Source organism: Diabrotica virgifera, chromosome 3 (genome assembly GCF_917563875.1).
Source record: "Diabrotica virgifera virgifera chromosome 3, PGI_DIABVI_V3a".
Lineage (NCBI taxonomy): Eukaryota > Metazoa > Arthropoda > Insecta > Coleoptera > Chrysomelidae > Diabrotica > Diabrotica virgifera.
Genome location: NC_065445.1, coordinates 66,767,853 through 66,787,922, shown reverse-complemented (window position 1 = coordinate 66,787,922; position 20,070 = coordinate 66,767,853). Strand labels below are relative to the sequence as shown.

General features: G+C 32.1%; 1 protein-coding gene across 9 annotated transcripts in view; it reads right to left on the bottom strand.

The window, feature by feature from the left end:
* Positions 1 to 656: 656 nt before the first annotated feature.
* Positions 657 to 20,070, bottom strand: part of LOC126881865 (potassium voltage-gated channel subfamily H member 6) — a 1,259,880-nt gene continuing 1,240,466 nt past the window's right edge. For all 9 annotated transcript variants that reach the window (XM_050646514.1, XM_050646508.1, XM_050646507.1 and 6 more), the window contains 3 exons: positions 19,587 to 19,702; positions 12,593 to 12,734; positions 657 to 8,647 (listed from right to left, as the gene is read on the bottom strand). In XM_050646514.1, the coding sequence (XP_050502471.1) occupies positions 8,609 to 8,647; positions 12,593 to 12,734; positions 19,587 to 19,702 (297 nt within the window). In that variant the 3' untranslated portion in view covers positions 657 to 8,608. The remainder of the gene's footprint in view (positions 8,648 to 12,592; positions 12,735 to 19,586; positions 19,703 to 20,070) is intronic.

Here is a 20,070-nt window from a genome sequence, read left to right as displayed (position 1 = left end):
TCCCGACACCAGTCTTTTGGCATATTATGTAACAGCATACCATTGTCACACACAAGCGGTTGAGAGGGCGTATTTTCGTTTACTTTTTGTGTTCAAACCAAAGTCAGCTTTGGCTCAATTTATTTTTTTTGTATGAAAAAAAATCTACCATACAAAAAAATATATTTTTTTGAAAAATCCTTACTTTTTATAGCTCTGTGGTAGTGGAAAAAATTATTTATCGGATAAAAAACATACTATGATGGCAGTTATCTTATCAAACACGTTTTTTGGCTCAGGCGACCATAATAAATAAAAAAACTAATTTGACATTTATTAGATGATTAGATTTTTTCGAAAAAATCTCATTCTTATACAGCTCTGTGGCAGTGGAAAAAAATAAATTTAATTATAAAACAAAACACTGTGAAGTAAGTTATCTTATCATACATCTTTTCTGGGGTCAGGAATTAAAAAAACAAAATAAAAACACATTACTCAACGGCCCACCCTAGTAGATATATTAATATTATAAGACACATGACGGAAGATCGAAACAAATGACAATCGATGAAAATCCCTATGTGAACGGTCTACTTTGAAGTAATAAAAGAAAACTACAGAAAGGATAATAATGATAAAGTAAAAATCAAAGTCATCATAGATTATTTTAGCAGCAAATTGCCTTTTATTGAGTATTCAATATTACATATTATTAAAAATATGATAAAATTGTGTATAAACATATAATTTGTGCTTACAAAAATGTACCTTTAAAGCGATTCAATGCCAAAAACAAGCTTTAACAAATCATTTTAACAAATTATTATTTAATGGGTAATAAGTCATGTTTTGTCTTTATTTTATTTAATAATTTTTTTCTTCGACTTTACCTAATTCTTGTATAAATATTATAAGACGGATTTTTTTCTCTACATACTCTGTTTATTAACAATTTAATATTGATAAATATACACTTATGATAATGTGCATTTTTAGAATCAATCAGATGCTTTTTTTATTTAAAACAAAAAGATATCCAATTTACGAAAAGTGCTTTAAAGTTCATACCAAACCCATTTTTCAATGCGTCATTAATTTTGACGTCATTATAGGATTTTAAGAATGTCGCGAATCATTGCATCACATTTTAGTTAAATCTTGCAGTCTTGCAGCAGTTGTCAGAATATTTATATATTTATATAAATATCAATATTTATACAAATATTTGCCAGAATATTAATATTTAAAATATTTGAATGAAAAAATATATAAATATAAAATGAAATTTCACTATACAATGTCCGACATAAAATATTTACCTTTAGTTGTTAAAAATACTAATCTAAAATTACAAATTGTCATATTACCCGTTGACATTTTTAAAGTACTGTCACGATCGAGTACTTTTGTGTCAAATTATCTTTATTCGCATCATTGATTGGTTATCTACTTAAAGTATTGTAATCGCCAACCAAGTATATATCTATGTCACTTTAATATGCAAATACCCGACAACGAATACATAATTTTTTAAGTTTTACGTATAATAATTACGGAGGTACGTTTTTCTGTCACTTCCAACTTAAGATTTAGAGAGAATTCGATAATCTATGACGCACTGACAGAAGGGTTTGGTATGAACTATAACTATATTTTCAGTAGAACATTCGTTTTTATTATTTTTTCATACGCTTTTTGATTTAGCACTTTTTTTTCTCAGAACCATAATATTAAATATCAGGATGAGGATCTCCCCTTTTCCTATTTTCTACTTCATTATTATTGTTATTTTACCACGTTTTTGCTACTCCTAAATGTTTCCCTTAAGTCATTCTTAAGGTTGACGATTGACAGGCATGTTCTAAATCCCAATTGTGAGCAACCAATAAGCTTATCAGATTTTGTGGAGATTCTGTAGTGAAGAATTTTGAGGAATAATTTTAAAGAATGGCTCATTAGACTTATCAGTCGGTGGTCTTTACACTTTGTTGCGTTGTTATTTTTTGGCAAAGAAATAAAGGTAGATACAAGCCATTGGACATAGAATTTTCCTTTTTTATAGATCTGGTTGAAAAATCTCTTTGGGATATCGTCATTCCTGCTTCATCTAACAATCTGAGTAACTCAACAGGAATTTGATAAGGTTGCTTTCCAATTGCTTTCCCATCTTTCGAGGCACTTACTGCTCTAGTAATTTCTTCAATTGTGATATCGGAACCAGATAATTTGTTAACATCTATCACTTTTTCCTGAACGACTTCCAGCTCAAGCCCCTCGTCTGCAAAGAGATTTGCTGATATATTTTTCCTATATGAGTTTCCTCTCTCTATAATCTTGTGCCATTTGTCCTTGTTCATTTCTAAGTTAGAAAACTTCTTTTTTCTTTATATTCCACCTACCTCCTTTATTTTCTTATGTAGATCTGGTTATCATGTTGTCTTGTACTTTTGTACTTGAATGCACCTTATCACTTGTTTCAAGAGGTCTAATTGGCTAATTATATCTCTTTCCAAATATATGAACCTCTATAGGTATATTTTCAAGAGTGATGGAGTCTAGCTAAGCCTGAGTTATACCTTGGATCTGATTTGATATCGTATTTGCATCTCTCATAGTAATATGGACCATACATTGCACTTTGCATGTCATCATTGTCTTCTACAACTATATTATTTATTTTTATTGCATATTGTTTCTGCCTGTAGTTGTTCCTATGGAGCAATCCTGTCGGATGCTTTACTAACAATATTTTCTGAGTAAAACTTCATCATGAAATGATACCTTATTTCTCTGTCTCTTACAATAGGCTCTATAGATTAGAGGCTGTCTGATAATGGTACATTTATAGTTTTTCCATGCAATGTAAGTTTTTTTTATCAATCTATAGGTACTGCTTATTTCCAAATAGTTGTCTTCTTTCTTTGGTTGTCAATACAACTGTTATTTATTTTACTCTTTTCAGCAACTACTTCCCATTTTTTCATTATGTAACAGTTTCTCTCTCAACAAATCTCTCCATTCAAAAATATGTTCTTTATTCTTCTTTCTATTTATTTTTTGTAGTCATGGCAACTTGGTTGATGATTTTCTTATGATAATTGATAAAATTTTTAAGCTTTCATACAAAGAGAGTTTTATCACCAATTGATTCTTACACACTATAAAATATCAAGCCAATGCAGGGTTAAAATTATTAGATTAATCGGTTAGTCGGATATATATCACATTGTAAATATTGGAATGTTCAATATATTATTTTAATAATACTATATCTTTATACAAGTTGTTTTGCCTTGGTATATAACTGAAGATGTAACTATGTTGTTTTACAACTAGAGACGCACAAACCATAGCCATGAACAAATTAAGAAATTTACGTTTATTCCATGCACAAGCACGTGACTATACACAATACTATTGAATATATTATATAATGTGTTGCAAAAGATGAAGACACCCCTATATTTCGGCTATCAAAATAAATGCAGATTTGAAATTTTGCACAGTCATACAGGTTGATGGTTCACATTTTTTAAGATAGTCAATTGAAATTTAAATTATAAACGCAGCCTAGGTAGGTACTGCGAATCCACAAACAGGGTGAATTTCCGATATTTTGCTTCGCTTTAGAGATATCGAAAAAAGATATTTGAAAAAGTTGTTCCAAATATTATTCCAACACCGCATACCAAATTTTATGACAAAATTCGCACTTTTAGTTTCTTCAGTATTTGTATTTAGGATCCTAAAACCCACAATTGACTATATCGAGATGCATCTCGGGACAGCAAATTTTAAGTTATGTAAAAGTTTCCAGCTCCCTTCTTCTCAAAAACTAGGCATTTATAATTTGTTACACTCTCTATAAAATCCTGCGACTTTTCATGAGAATAATTGTTAGGGTTACGATTCTTGCTATCTACTATCTATTTTCTCTATAACATTTGAATAGAAGTTGTTAATAGCAACTTCGTTGACAACAACATATTTATATTTATAACTTCTTGATTCATCTAACAATAAATTTTTAGTATACATATATGTAACATCAAAAGCGAAAGTTCACAACCCTATATCTCACATGTCTTTCTATCAGTGGCGGATCCAGAAATTTTTTTCAGGAGGGGGGTCATAATGGGTCTTGAGGGTGATTTAATTACTTTTCTCTGATGCACGGTCACTTGGTCTTAGCACTCAGGATAAGTGGGTTTACAATTATTTTTTGGATGGGCCTCAAATTTCTTTTCTTTTTTGTTTGAGAGCTCTTGGTTTTTTGGACGTCTGGGGGTCATGATCCCCGAGACACCCCCTGGTTCCGCCACTGCTTTCTATGGGTTTCGATCAATTCAAGCAAAAGCAACCTGATTTGTATACCAATAACCAATTTTTTTACTATCTCTTCCGTCCAATTTAATCTTCTTGAGAATATTAAAGACTATTCTTAAACGTCATTCATCATCATCAATCAGCCCTGATTTGTCCATTTTTGAACATAGACCTCCTCTTCTTCTGTTCTGCGCATCTGCTATCCAATTGGTCACAATTCTTTTGAGGTCGTCGTTCCATCGCGTTGTGGGTCTTCCTAAGGTCCGGCGCAAATTGAACCTAAGCCAGACACAACCTGCGCCGGCGAACTGCGTAAACAGTTCTGCGCATACTACTATCAGTTCATTCGTTCGCAGGTCAAGCTTGGGAACATTTGTCATCGGCGTACAGTTTTCTTGGGCCGTGGGACGCGTGACTCACCGCCAGATGTTTATGTTTACTTGATTTTGTTTGCGAAGTGGACGTATCTGAAATGAATACGGATGGTACCTAAGTACAATTTATTATGATAAATAAAAATATTAGCATAGTCAACACCCCGAGCGAAAACTGCGTTGTCTTTGTCATTAAATTCTGATAACTTTTGGTAGACTAAATAAGCGGCTATACGAAATTAATAATCAAAGTTATGCCTTTACAAAAACACATTATTAGAAAATATTCATGTTACTTAAAACCGTGATCGATAAAAATATCGTATTACCCTCAAATTCAACTTGTCAGCATATTACATTTTTGTTTATTACAAATAGTGTTATTTTTTATGACCGATCAGTAGCGGAGGGTTTATGAATTATGACCTGCAGTAATTGTAAATGATTGCGATCCTGCAGTAATTGTAAATGATTGTGATCCGAGCAGTAAATTGAGGAATATGAGTTATGACCGAGCAGTAGGGGAGAGATTATTTTAAATATGTAGGTATTATGTGCAGAAATAAAATACTCAGTGTAAAATATCGTTTTATGCACCCGCTTATGATCAAATTCGATGTTTTCGAAAGTCATACCGCTACGACTACTAGGGACGTGTAAGATATTATTAAAACGTTACTAGTTACAAGTACGGCAATACCGATTTTAAGTTGCCTACTCAATTCAGTACAAGGATCAGATTCATCAGTATTTTGTAATCAGTATTTGTACTCAGTACCACTGAGAACCGGTATCAAAAGTAACCGTTACATGTCCGCACTGATTTACCCGTCTCTATTCGCCACGTCGATAGCCAACGGTTGGGTTAGGTTGTGTTCAATATGCGGCACGCTAAAAAAATATATGCACGGATCACCCTTCCCGCCGGCGCAGGTTGTGTCTGGCTTAGTTTCAATTTGCGCCGGGTCTTAGCCTTGTGGGCTTAGCTTGTCTACTCGTGGTCTCTACTCAAGCAATTATTTTGTCCATCTGTTGTCTTTCATTCTTGCAATATGTCTCGCCCATCTCCATTTTTGCTTTTTAATACGTTCGATAATATCTTCCACTCCGGTTCGTCTACGAACTTCCTCGTTTCTTAATATATTTCTGTTGACGTTTTTCAATTCTCCAGTTGTTTTTACGTGAATGTCAACGTTTTTTACAAATAACCATAGGCGGACGTTTGAATCTTTATTAATTAAATGCGATACTACAATAATAATTTATTATTAATTATTTAATTTATTCATCAAAATCAACTTAAACCCCAACAAAATTAGTATGATTGAATATGTATTTTTAGTACCTTTGAAACGAGATATTATTTGCCATAAGGTCGTGTTTAAAATTATCTGTCAAAGTGGCTCTATAACGTCATCTGTCACTATTACGTCACCTGTTATTTGAGAAGCGAGATTTCAGTTTCTCCAGGACTTGTGTATTTTCGATTTGACACTTGAACAGCTGTTAGAGCTGTTGCTCATCATTCTTTATCAATTTTGTGTAGGTATACTTTACTTATTAGACAATAATAAATAATTCGGGTAAAATAAGAACTAGAATGGTATTTATGTGTTTATTTCATTTTAGGCATTTCTGGTCATTTTTTAAATGTGTGTACGTTTAACGATTTAAGGGGTATTGTGTGTGGTTATATCTGGCGCGTGTAGATTTGAATTGGATTCATTCAAAGTCTGTACTAAAGGGAATACCATAATAAGAACAAGATGACATTGGTTGTTTTTCTATAAAGAATTTATAAACATTCCAAAAGTATTTACTCTTTTTTTGTGTGACTCCAAGTATAGAAAAATGTGAAAAAATGTCCTAATACAATCGATGACCTCCTAATTATTTTATTTCTTTGATTGTAACTTGTTTTTTGGAAGTTAGATCTAACAAAAATGCCTCATTTATTATTTAAAATTTGTTTTGATAATAAATTAAAACACTTTTATTTATATTTCAGGTGTATTTATTTTACATTTTCATAACATTATTATCATTATTGCATATCATTACACATACATATTATTACACTTACACCTTCTGCATTTGAATTCATTTTCAGAGTTCACTCTATTTTGATAAATGTAAATCCAATTAACCTACAAATATCAATGAAAGTACAGAATACTACACAACAAAATAAAAATGGATAAAAATACCACAAAATGAAAGAGGTATAAAAAGAAATTTGTTGTTAATACTGTGCCTACTGTGGTAAACGGGTCCATAAGGTCTATTTTCGAAAGTTGCCATTAAATTGTTAAGTGTCAAATCTAAAATCCGTGACCCGTGATTGGTCCAAATTCTCCCATAATAAAAGTCCTGGAGAAAGTGAAATCTCGCATTTGGGAAGCCTACGTCCGTTTATTTTCTCCCTCCAAATTTCACTATTAAAATATGACCGTTCAAAAGGGGCGAGGGGACTTTTGACTAGCACTGTATATACGGTATAGGTACAGGGTGTCCCAGACTAATTTATCCAGGTTATATCTCTTAAATGAATAGAGATTTTCGAATGGAACAAAAACTGATCTATTCCATTTGAAATATGGCGTAGCAAAAATCATCCCCTAAATATTCATCCCTTAGTTACAAACCCTAACTTTAATTTTTTTAATAGCACCCTGTACATTTTTTTATAGTTTTGGATGTGATCTTTTATCGTCTATTCAACAGATTTTTTAAGAATAAAATCGGTGCGTAAGTAATCAAGAAAATATAAGTTTATTTTTGTTAATTATGTGTCCCAGACTAATTTGTCCAGGCTATATTTCTTAAACGAATAGGAATTTTCGAATGGGACAAAAGCTTATCTATTCTATTTGTAATGCACTTTAAGATGGCGTAAAAATCATCTAGATACTAAATATTTATCCCTTAGTTACAGGGTGTTATTAAAAAACTCAAGTTAGGGGTTGTAACTAAGGGATGAATATTTAGGGTATTATTTTTTTTCTGGTCATATTAAAGTGTATTACAAATGGAATAGATCAGTTTTTGCCTTATTCGAAAATCTCTATTCGTTTAAGAAATATAGCCTGGATAAATTAGTCTGGGACACATAATTAACAAAAATAAACTGATATTTTCTTGATTACTTACAAACCGATTTTATTTTTAAAAATCTGCTGAATAGACGATAGAAGATCACATCGAAAACTATAAAAAATGTACAGGGTGCTATTAAAAAAATTAAAGTTAGGGGTTGTAACCAAGAAATGAATATTTAGGGGATGATTTTTTCTACGCCATATTAAAGAGTGTTATAAATGGAATATATCAGTTTTTGTTCCAATCGAAAATCTCTATTCGTTTAAGAGATATAGCCTGGATAAACTAGTCTGGGACACCCTGTATACGAAATACTTATTTAGGGATATATTTTGGTTTCAATATTTTTCTATAAAACTTCAGAAATTGTTTAAGACACATTATGTTTTAAATGATTTTATTAAATGAATAAAAAATATGTTTTAATTATGATCTTTCCTATTTATCAATTCAACAATAGAACTAGACTGAAGAGTGCACATGAAGAACAATTTAGTGTTAAGTATGCACATATACCAAGGCCAAAACATTTTTCAAGAGGTTAATGAATTGTGATAAAATTTCGAGTTTTTTTCGTACATAACTTCGTGTTAATAAACAAAGTTTGTATTGCCCTTAAATATACGGAAATAATTTTTTTATATATCTCACTGTTTTCATAAATGTACAACAATATATTATTTAACAGTCTATAAAAGCTTGTCCCAAATATTGGGACCATCAGTTTGGATATAACTTGACCTTTTCAGACAACATTTTCTTTAATTCTTATTTATAATATGTATAATTATAATTAAAAAAAAAACGACTTCTTAAAAACAATTCTGTTATTTCTTCGGCTTTTTTGGACTTCCTAGAGGAGATTCCTGAAACAAAGAGACATATTACATAAGTGCGAGAGAAAAAGATCATTTGGGTAATATTTTCTACTATAAAATAGGGAGTAAAATTAACTTTTTACAAAGTAATATGTTTTAGAAATATTGTGTATATGTATAAAAAACCTTTTTTATATAGAATTTAAAACGGGTGACAGATAAGTGGAAGATAAAAAATGTTAAGCCGCGACCTAGTGATGTTGAAAAAGTAACTATTCGTTACAAATACTCGTTACTTACGAATACCGAAAGTAACGATTACTATACAGAGAGGCAGATCGTTACTTTGATTACTCTGATTACTTCGTTACTTCGTACCAATCGTATCAGAGCGAGTAACGACTATTGTATCTACTTTGATTACTTCGTACCAATCGTATCAGAGCGAGTAACGACTATTGTATCTACTTTAATTACTTTGATTTCTCTGATTACTTCGTTACTTCGTACCAATCGTATCAGAGCGAGTAACGACTATTGTATCTACTTTGATTACTTCGTACCAATCGTATCAGAGCGAGTAACGACTATTGTATCTACTTTGATTACTTCGTACCAATCGTATCAGAGCGAGTAACGACTATTGTATCTACTTTGATTACTTCAACACTTCGTACCAATCGTATCAGAGCGAGTAGCGACTACGACTATTGTAGTTGTTATATCGGAATACCTATACAAAATACCTACCTACTGAGAAATACGATTCTCGATTCTCGATATGATTACCCGTACTCAAATACAAAAGTAACAAAAGTAATCATAGTAATCAAATCATTTTTATCCTTTACAATAGTATTTTGTATTTTGACAACGAAACCCGATTTGGGCTTCGAAACGTTAATAAATTCATTTTTTAGTAAAATTGTGGCTTATTTCCCATAAAAAATACGTAATTATAAAAATGCCACAAGGAAATAGCTTCAGAACATCATTTTTATCCCTTAAACAGATCGGTGAAGGTCGTTGTTATATCGTAATACCTATACAAAATACGTACCTACTGAGAAATACGATTCTGGATATGATTACTGATATTCAAATACAAAAAATAAATAGAAGTAATCATAGTAATCAAAGTAATGAATACTGTAAAAAATGATTACTTTATACAAAATACCTACCTACTGAGAAATACGATTCTCGATATAATGATTACCGGTACTCAAATACAAAAGTAACAAAGGTAATCATAGTAATCAAAGTAACGAATACTGTAAATAATTACTTTATACAAAAGTAACGATTTGAAACGAATACTCGAAAGTAACTATAATCAACATCACTACCGCGACCAGGTGCTTTGAATAATGGTTCACCACACAGGAATGTGGCATGCGAAGAAGACTTGATTAGAGAAAATCATCGAATTGCAATCAGAGCAATTCCAGAAAAACCTAAAACTAAAAAGATAGAGAATATTAGAACATTGGTCCATTAGTCCCGATTTATTGCGTTGCGATTTTTCGCCAAAACGGATCTTTTCAGTTGGACGAAGAAATACAAAATGTAAAAGAATTCTTTCAGCAGCAGCCACATGAATTATTTAAGCATGGTATACATCGGTTGGTGAAACAATGGTTGCGTTCACCAGAAATAATCGGTTTAAATTTCAACTAAACAGCTGTGTTTCAGCGCTTTAAAACTACGTTCAGTCTGGTGAATGGTATTTTTCCGTTTGACACTTTCATAGTTGGTTTTGTTTTGTGTTCTCACATGTTTTATGAACTTAACCTAAAACGGGATTCGCTGTTTTTGTTTATTTATAGGTTTGTTCCAACATGAACTTTTGGACGGTCCAGAAACCGTCACGAAACTACTTGTACCGTTTGTTGTGCGCATGTTCGTAATTGTATCGCCCAGTTATCGTCCCATGACGGTAATTTGGAAACCGATGTTGGAACGGTTACCTGACTGATAACTGATTTATCTATCAATATCTATTTTGTTGTTGGTATATCCAATGATAAAAGCTAAAGATATATTAATATTAGGTGACACATGACAAAAGCTCGAAACAAATGACAATCAATGAAAAACCCTATTTCCCGATTACTGAAATGATCATCACGAAACCGTCACTAAAAGATTACAATTCTTGTTGGAACAGTGGGATGGACGATCCGATGACGATAATATTTTTGTTGGAACGGATTTTGTTTACTGCGCAGGAGCGTTTTACCGTTTCGTGACGGTTCTCGGTCGTGTTGGAACAAACCTTATATCGTTCAACGACAACTTGGACGTGGTTTAAACAAATTTAATTCAAAAATGGATAATATGATACTACCTTTATTGTTGTTTGATAATGAAATGAACAAGAAATAATTTTTAGTGCTGCTGGCTGCGCTTGTGCTGGACTTGGCAGAACAATCGGATGATGATGAAGTATTCCCACCATAAATAAATAATAATTGTCACGAGAAATATGAATTATGTTGAAAATATTGTTCCTCGATACACAGATTTACAATTTAGTGAGCATATAAAATTATGTATCTCCTAAGTTTCAATTACTTTATAATTAAGACCATTATAAAGTAAATATTTTCAAATAATCGCGCCATTACAATATATTTCTTAAACACGTTCAATATTGAAGCGATGCGAATACTACGTTGAATAAAATGGCGACCGCTTCGTCAACACGTTGAAGTTTAGCTTAAATTGACATAACGTTCACCCGAAATTGACATAACGTTCACCTGAAAAATCTTAAACAGTTTCAAAGCGCTGACGCAGCGCACTGGTCTGGTGAACGCACCCAATGGGGTATGTGCCTTCATTGTATGGTAATTATTTCTAGACATATTTATTTACCAATAATTTTTTTTTGGACAAAAGATGGGTTTCAAGTAAACAAGGCTCGTATTAAAGTTTCAAAAATATTTATTAAGATATCTGTCTATAAAACCTACATATTGGTTCATTTACATTCACCTTGGTAAAGGTATTAGATAAGGTTCACCAAAACGTTTTACCTTAGCATTGGAAAATGTATTCAAACAGCTCGATTGGAACGAAAAAGGTCTAAACATTGATGGTGTACGTTTGAGTCATTTGAGGTTTGCGGACGAGATAGTATTATTCAGTACAGATATCAAGGAACTGGAGCAAATGAGGAAAGAATTAAACCATCAGTCACATAAAATAGGTCTCAAAATGAATCTTCAGAAAACAAAAATAATGATTAATGTACAAACTAATCTTGTTATTGACAACGTCAGTCTTGAAAATGTAGACCACTATATGTTATATCTTGGACATACCATTAAAATCGGCAAATAAAACCAAATAGCCGAAATAAAAAGACGCATACAATTGTCTTGGGTAGCTTTCGGCAAGTTAAGCTTTATCTTGAAGAATAAAGATATACCAATGTGTCTAAAACATAGAGTTTATGACAAATATATCTTGCCTGTAACTACATATGGACTGGAGACCATGGCCTTTACAAAGAAAACCTTAGAGCAGCTCAGTACAACCCAAAGAGCGATAGAGAGGGCCATGCTAGGGATTAGTTTGAGAGACAGAATTCGAAATATCGACATTCGTGAAAGAACAAAGATTACTGATGTCGCAGAACGTATAGCAAGGCTCAAGTGGCAATGGGTCGGACATGTTGCCCGAGATAATCCCGAAAAATGGACACAGAGACTAACAAACTGGAGACCAAGAGAGAACAGGCGAGGAGTAGGCAGACCGCAGAAGAGGTGGGCAGATGATATCAAACAAGTCGCGGGCAAGCAGTGGATGAGAATTGCCAAGAGTAGAGATCGATGGAAGCAAATGGAAGAGGCCTATGTCAAGCAGTGGACGAATACAGGCTGAAGAAGAAGAAGTTGATTTACAAAAAGTTGTATCGTGAGCCTGGCGTCTCAACAGCTATCCATATTTATAGCAATCTATTTTGCGTACGTATATTTAACTTACCAGGTCTAGCTCGTCTAAAGACTCCAGCTTAGCTATTGGAGCTGGTTTATCTTCCTTGTCTTTTTCTATTGTTATTGAACATTCCGCCCAAGGAAGTTCAGGTCCTTTGTCGAAATCAAAAGCTTTGTTAAATGATGCAAACCTAAAAAGACAATGCTTTATTAAAACATTGAAAGTAAATGAAGATTTATAATTTATAACTGTCCATATTTATATTTTCAATGCTTTGGAATAACATATTGCAATTCGAAACTGTAAGTAGATTTATATTTTAATAACCTCTATTAAAGTTGAAATTAATTATTTATCGGCAAATAAAAGAACTAAAGTTAACAAAAACTGTTAAAATATGTAAATATTTGAGGTGGGAACGAATATTTTTAAAAGTTACGATATAACTGCAATATGAATAGAAAAAAATTAATTATTAAAAATAGAATAATAAGTTTTTTAATTATTAAGAATAGACAGAAATTTTTATACTGAGAGAAACGGGCATTTCTGAAGGATTGACCTGGATACCAGTTCCTATCGCGGTGGAAGCAAAATGTGTGACGCCGATGATTCAACTACAGCAGATGAATTGGGGAAAAGAAAAGCCACAGATGTTTTGGATGCTTTTAAACAATCTAAAAAACAACAAGATCTCCAAAGAAAGATGACGTATCTAACAAAGAAATGCTAATGCAAATGACGTCTATGTTAAAATATCTTGAACAGGACACAGAAGAAATAAGAAAACAACAAAAAGAACTTAAAAAAGAACAATTATTGAAAATAAAAACGAAATATCAGTGATGAAGAATAATAAAAAAAAAATATTACAAGCAATTAATATTTTGTGGAAAGAAATACTGAATTGCAACGAGAGAATTCAAAACCTTCAAAGCGACAAAAGAAGGAAAATTATAGTTATACAAAGCATTCCGATAGATACAAATAATCCAAAGGTATTAAGAGAAGCTGTGGAAAATTTTATCGACAAGGACATGGGTATAGAAGTAAAAATAAATGAAGCAAGAAAGGTTGTAAAAAAGAAAAGAAAGACCTAGGATCAGATGGAGCCATGAAGTTAATGATGACCTGAGGTATGTCAATGCAACTAATTGGGAAGAAAAAGCGAAGAACAAGCAATAATGGAGAAAGATTGTAAACCAAGTTATGAGGCTGCTTGTCTCGAAGTGCTAATGTATTATTGTGTTTTCAATTTTATCAATCAAAGGCAAAATAAAAATTAAATTAAATTTTTTTAAATAACGCGGGCACATAAATTTGATACACCCTGTATATTGATCTGTAAATATTTATTAGAATTTAGTTTGGATGTAAGTGGATTTCTCTTTTAATGAGTTTTCCGATGAACCATTAAAGACTTTTGTGAATAATTAAAGTGAAAAGGACGATGTATTTAGGTTTAAAATGGAAAAAGATTGTTTACTACGGAAACTATAGAATCCACAGCTAGATGTAATTATCATTTTCGAGAAATGTGGTTTTAAAAGAAAGTTTGGAATTTTAATATCTTTGTTTCAACACGAGTAAATGTTGTATAGTTCCCCGAAAGTAATTAGGATGGTCGGAATAATTTTGAAAAAGACTGTTTGTTTGTCGAATGGAAAAGATTGTTTATGATTCTTGGCAACTTGGAAGGGGAAAAGTAGTTTGAATGATTGAGAGAGTTTGAAAAAGAAGTCATTATGTTTTTGGCATCGCTGAGGAGCAGTTCGACGTTTTCGTGGATAGATAGTTAGCAGATACCAGTGGCTGTTTGATAGTGGGGAATAGTGTTGAAAAGTGGAACGAGAGACAGATCAAATTGAGACGAAATACCTCTTTGATTCTGTATTATTGTGAGAAGGAGAGCAGATAATTTTTGGAGTTTTGTTTGAATCGAGTACGTGTCAAAAGAGGCCCGGCTTGTTGGAGAATTGGTGCTGGTATGCTGATAGTTTTGAAGCTGGAGAACGGAGAGGGCTTTGATGAGTAGCCTTTAACATAGTCAACGAGGGAGAGCTGTTTTGGGTCACGAGAAGACATCAGAGTGAGTGAAGAAAAAGGTCAGTCAACTTATGTGAAAGATATTTTTATGTTCGGAAACTAAAATTTTGAGAAAAAAGCGTAGGAATTAAAATTCCAATATTTCAAAAAGTAAATAGGAAGTATAGCTAATCTTGCGAATACATAATTTGGTTTTGTTTATTTTGTTGTACCAAAGTCATCGGGAACAAACCGATAATTTGTTTTTTTTTAAATAAAATAAATTTAAGTGGTAAAATTTCATTCGGACATCTGTGTCCACAGGTTTTAGATTTGAGAGATTTTTCGAGTATTGAATTTGATAAATAAAAGACAATTCTGTATTTTTATTTTATATTTTTGCTTTATTTTGCTTTTTCCTATTTTACCCTTTTACCCCGATTAGGATCAACTAAGAGATACTGAACCCACGAGAGAAGATAAGTATAACGTAAGATTATTTAGACATTTTTTTAAGATTATAAAAAGGCACCCTGAGATTTTTTTTATTGTTTTTGATGTATGTGTGTATGATTTGCGACAATTAAATAATTATTCAGATAAATAATAATTGATATAAAATTAATAAGAAGCAGATCATAACAACATGGCGAGCCAACGTGGGGCATTAAAGTCTCTCTGGTTGTGAATTTGAAGGGAGTAGGAAACGGAAAACAGGTGAAGGAAAATTTATTTGCCCGTCGGAAAAAGTTTGATATATTTAAAATTTTTGAAATATTTGTTTGACTTAATTTTTTTATCTAGGTACAATTTTACATATTTATTTTATTTTAGATTGATTTGAATTTTGAAATATTTAAAAATTTGTGGGATAAATTGATTATATTTGCGGAGAGAAAAATTTTCGTCTCGACAGCATACAAGGTATTTTCGAATTTCATATTAGACGGGGATAAATTTTAAATACATGTCGATAACAACCAGAAGCAAAAGCAAAGAAAATAAAAAACAAGAAGAACATTTCGAACAAGAAGAACATATAGAACAAGAAGACATTTTTGAAACAACAATCATGGCATCAGAACAACAGGAATTATCAGGAATAGGTAAAGTAATACAACTGATGGAACTCCAGTTACAAAAATGGGATGAAATTTTAAATAAAAGGGATAAAAATCAGGAAGAAACATCAAAGAAGATGGATAAAATGGATAAAATGCAAGAAAATCAGGAAGAAACAAAACGAGCGATGAAGGAAACACAACAAAAAATGGATAACAATCAACAGGAAACAAAACAAGCAAAAGAAAAAGAACAGGACATTCTGGAAATGGACAAGGAACATGAGAAACGGAAAAAGGATAATTTTGACAAAAAACAAACGGTGGAAATTGACGATTGGGATTCCTCGAAAAAAGAGATGAGCCCAGAAGAAGAAAAAGAAGAAAGAAGATTGACAAAAGAAAATGAAGATTGGGATTCCTCGAAAAAAGAGATGAGCCCAGAAGAAGAAAAAGAAGAAAGAAGATGGATAAAAGAAAATGAAGATTGGGATTCCTCGAAAAAAGAGATGAGCCCAGAAGAAGAAAAAGAAGAAAGAAGATTGACAAAAGAAAATGAAGCTTGGGATTCCCCAAAAGATGAGATGAGCCCAGAAGAAGAAGAGATCAGAATAGAAAAGGAAGGCGAAAGAGATACCTTTGAAACTGTGTTATTTGAAGAAGAAGTAAACAGGGGAGAAGCCAGAATTGAAAAAAGTTTTATTTGCACAGCAGTCGCGCTGAGATATTATTTTATTTACGAAAATGTAGGCGGAGGAGAACCTGAACTTCGTTTTGTGCAACATCCCTTAATCGAACTAGAAGTTGATATTCCAAAAGAGGACAAAGAGGAAGAACTAACTCCAGAAACCGTGGACTATGAAGACGATGTAGAATATTTGAGAAGTTTAGACCCTAAAGAATGGAAGTCACAAGATCATTACAAAGTCCTAGGTATCCCAAATATAAGATACAAAGCAACAGATGACATTATCAAAACTGCCTACAGGAAGAAAGTCTTAAAGCAACATCCTGACAAACGTAAAGCGCTAGGGGAAGAAATCAAAACAGATGATGACTATTTTACCTGTTTAACAATGGTTTATGAAACTCTAGGAAATATTTTAACTATTTAGAATGGGAAATAAGCCACAATATTATTAAAAAATGATTTTTATTAACGTTTATTTTACGATGTCCGGATAGTATCACGAGGTTTTTCCTGGTTTTCCCTCGTGATTTACTATGAGATCTCTAACGCGAGAATTTTAATGTCACCGTTGCATGTGGTTGTCTTTTTAAAGACAGATCACATGCTATGATTTTTTTGTGACGGATATTCTTGAGTTGGGGTTGATTTCATGTAATCGAATGAACTATCTTTCAATAAAGTCGTCCCAGGAACGCAACTCATAAATATTGGCAATATCATTTTAAAGTCTTCTACTTTAAAATGTATCATATGTATCTGAATTGCCGATATAAATGAGTCAAATTAAATAAATTATTAGAAGAATTTTTTTACTAAGCAACAACATTTTTGTTTATATTAATAGTATTTTGTATTTTGACAACGGCACCCGATTTGGGCGTCGAAACGTTAATAAAAATCATTTTTTAATAATATTGTGGCTTATTTCCCATTCTAAATAGTTAAAATTGTAAAAATGCCACAAGAAAATAGCTTCAGAACAACATCTAGGAAATATAAGTAGGAGAAGAGCGTACGATTCTGTTGATCCACAATTCGACAATGATCTACCTTGTACTAGTGATAAAAAAAAAGACATTTATAAAACGTTTACGTATTATTTTGACCTAAACTCCCGATGGTCTGAAAAAACACGGGTGCCCAAATTAGGAACTGAAAATTCGACAAAGGAAGAGGTGGAACACTTTTATTCGTTTTGGTATGATTTTAAATCATGGAGGGAATATTCCTATGAAGACGAGGAGGATAAAGATAAATGTCAAGATCGTGATGAGAGAAGGTATGTGGATAAGTTAAACAAAGCTGAGAGATTAAGAAAGAAAAAAGAAGAAATAAAATTGATATGTGGAGAAGAAAAGGAGAAGGAACTGCGTGTAATATTGAGGGAATGTGAAAATTTAATAAATGAAGAAAACAGAGTAGCCAAAAAGTATGAAAATTCATTTGACACTAAAGAATTAGGAAATTTTCGATCGAAAACTTACCATATCCCATCTAAGTACAGACACTGGGAAAAAGAAAGCAATTGTTTTTCAGGTGGGACTCAATATTTTGACACAATAGAAAAGTGTTGTTGTCGAGAGAAAATCATATTTTTGTTGCACTTATTAATACTGATTTTATCTCAAAACAAGGCGGGGATGTTATTGTGTTTTCAATTTTATCAATCAAAGGCAAAATAAAAATTAAATTAAATTTTTTAAATAACGCGGGCACATAAATTTGATACACCCTGTATATTGATCTGTAAATATTTATTAGAATTTAGTTTGGATGTAAGTGGATTTCTCCTTTAATGAGTTTTCCGATGAACCATTAAAGACTTTTGTGAATAATTAAAGTGAAAAGGACGATGTATTTAGGTTTAAAATGGAAAAAGATTGTTTACTACGGAAACTATAGAATCCACAGCTAGATGTAATTATCATTTTCGAGAAAAGTGGTTTTAAAAGATAGTTTGGAATTTTAATATCTTTGTTTCAACACGAGTAAATGTTGTATAGTTCCCCGAAAGTAATTAGGATGGTCGGAATAATTTTGAAAAAGACTGTTTGTTTGTCGAATGGAAAAGATTGTTTATGATTCTTGGCAACTTGGAAGGGGAAAAGTAGTTTGAATGATTGAGAGAGTTTGAAAAAGAAGTTATTATGTTTTTGGCATCGCTGAGGAGCAGTTCGACGTTTTCGTGGAAAGATAGTTAGCAAGTACCAGTAACTGTTTGATAGTGGAGAATAGTGTTGAAAAGTGGAACGAGAGACAGATCAAATTAAGACGAAATACCTCTTTGATTCTGTATTATTGTGAGAAGGAGAGCAGAGAATTTTTGGAGTTTTGTTTGAATCGAGTACGTGTCAAAAGAGGCCCGGCTTGTTGGAGAATTGGTGCTGGTATGCTGATAGTTTTGAAGCTGGAGAACGGAGAGGGCTTTGATGAGTAGCCTTTAACATAGTCAACGAGGGAGAGCTGTTTTGGGTCACGAGAAGACATCAGAGTGAGTGAAGAAAAAGGTCAGTCAACTTATGTGAAAGATATTTTTATGTTCGGAAACTAAAATTTTGAGAAAAAAGCGTAGGAATTAAAATTCCAATATTTCAAAAAGTAAATAGGAAGTATAGCTAATCTTGCGAATACATAATTTGGTTTTGTTTATTTTGTTGTACCAAAGTCATCGGGAACAAACCGATAAATTGTTTTTTTAAATAGAATAAATTTAAGTGGTAAAATTTCATTCGGACATCTGTGTCCACAGGTTTTAGATTTGAGAGATTTTTCGAGTATTGAATTTGATAAATAAAAGACAATTCTGTATTTTTATTTTATATTTTTGCTTTATTTCTTTTTCCTATTTTACCCCGATTAGGATCAACTAAGAGATACTGAACCCACGAGAGAAGATAAGTATAACGTAAGATTATTTAGACATTTTTTTAAGATTATAAAAAGGCACCCTGAGATTGTTTTTATTGTTTTTTATGTATGATTTGCGACAATTAAATAATTAATCAGATAAATAATAATTGATATAAAATTAATAAGAAGCAGATCATAACAGTATATAATATTATGTTTTGGAATAATTATATTTCAGAGGTCAAATGAACGTCCTAAAGATGGCTTTCACCATCTTTCACCATCTTTCACCATCATGGACGTCTGGCTTTCACCAGATTTATTTTTATTCTACCATTACACCTTTTAGATATTTATTTTGCCTATTTAACCTTTAAATACTTTAGCAAAGTATTAGCGATTTTAAGTGACTTACCTATGAAGAACTTGGGAATGATGATTTTTTGATATTGGTTTGGGTTCACTAACTGATCTTTGAAATGTATATCTAGTTCTACTGGGATCTATTGCTATATTTTCGTATTCAGGCATCTAAAACAAATAATTTTATTAGAAGTTAACTATGGTAAACGAAATAAAATTCAAAAGAACAAGCAAGTTTCAAAAAAATATTAAGCATTACTAATCATTTACTTTAAACTAGTGAACTTTGGCAACAAGAGTGGCATGCGTGTGTCAGTTTTGCTGTGTCAGCTAGAAGTAATGCTGTTATGCTAATTTTGATTCATTCGCCGATGTTTTTGAGCCAGAGGTATTTATGTGACGATTGGGTCTCTCTTCTTTTGTATTGATTATCATGTCTGGTTTATGATGTCCTACACCTTCCGGTTCCCAGTCTCCTTTCAAGTCTATATATCTTCATTGCTCAGTTACATGGTTGTAGATCACTTTCTCTGACA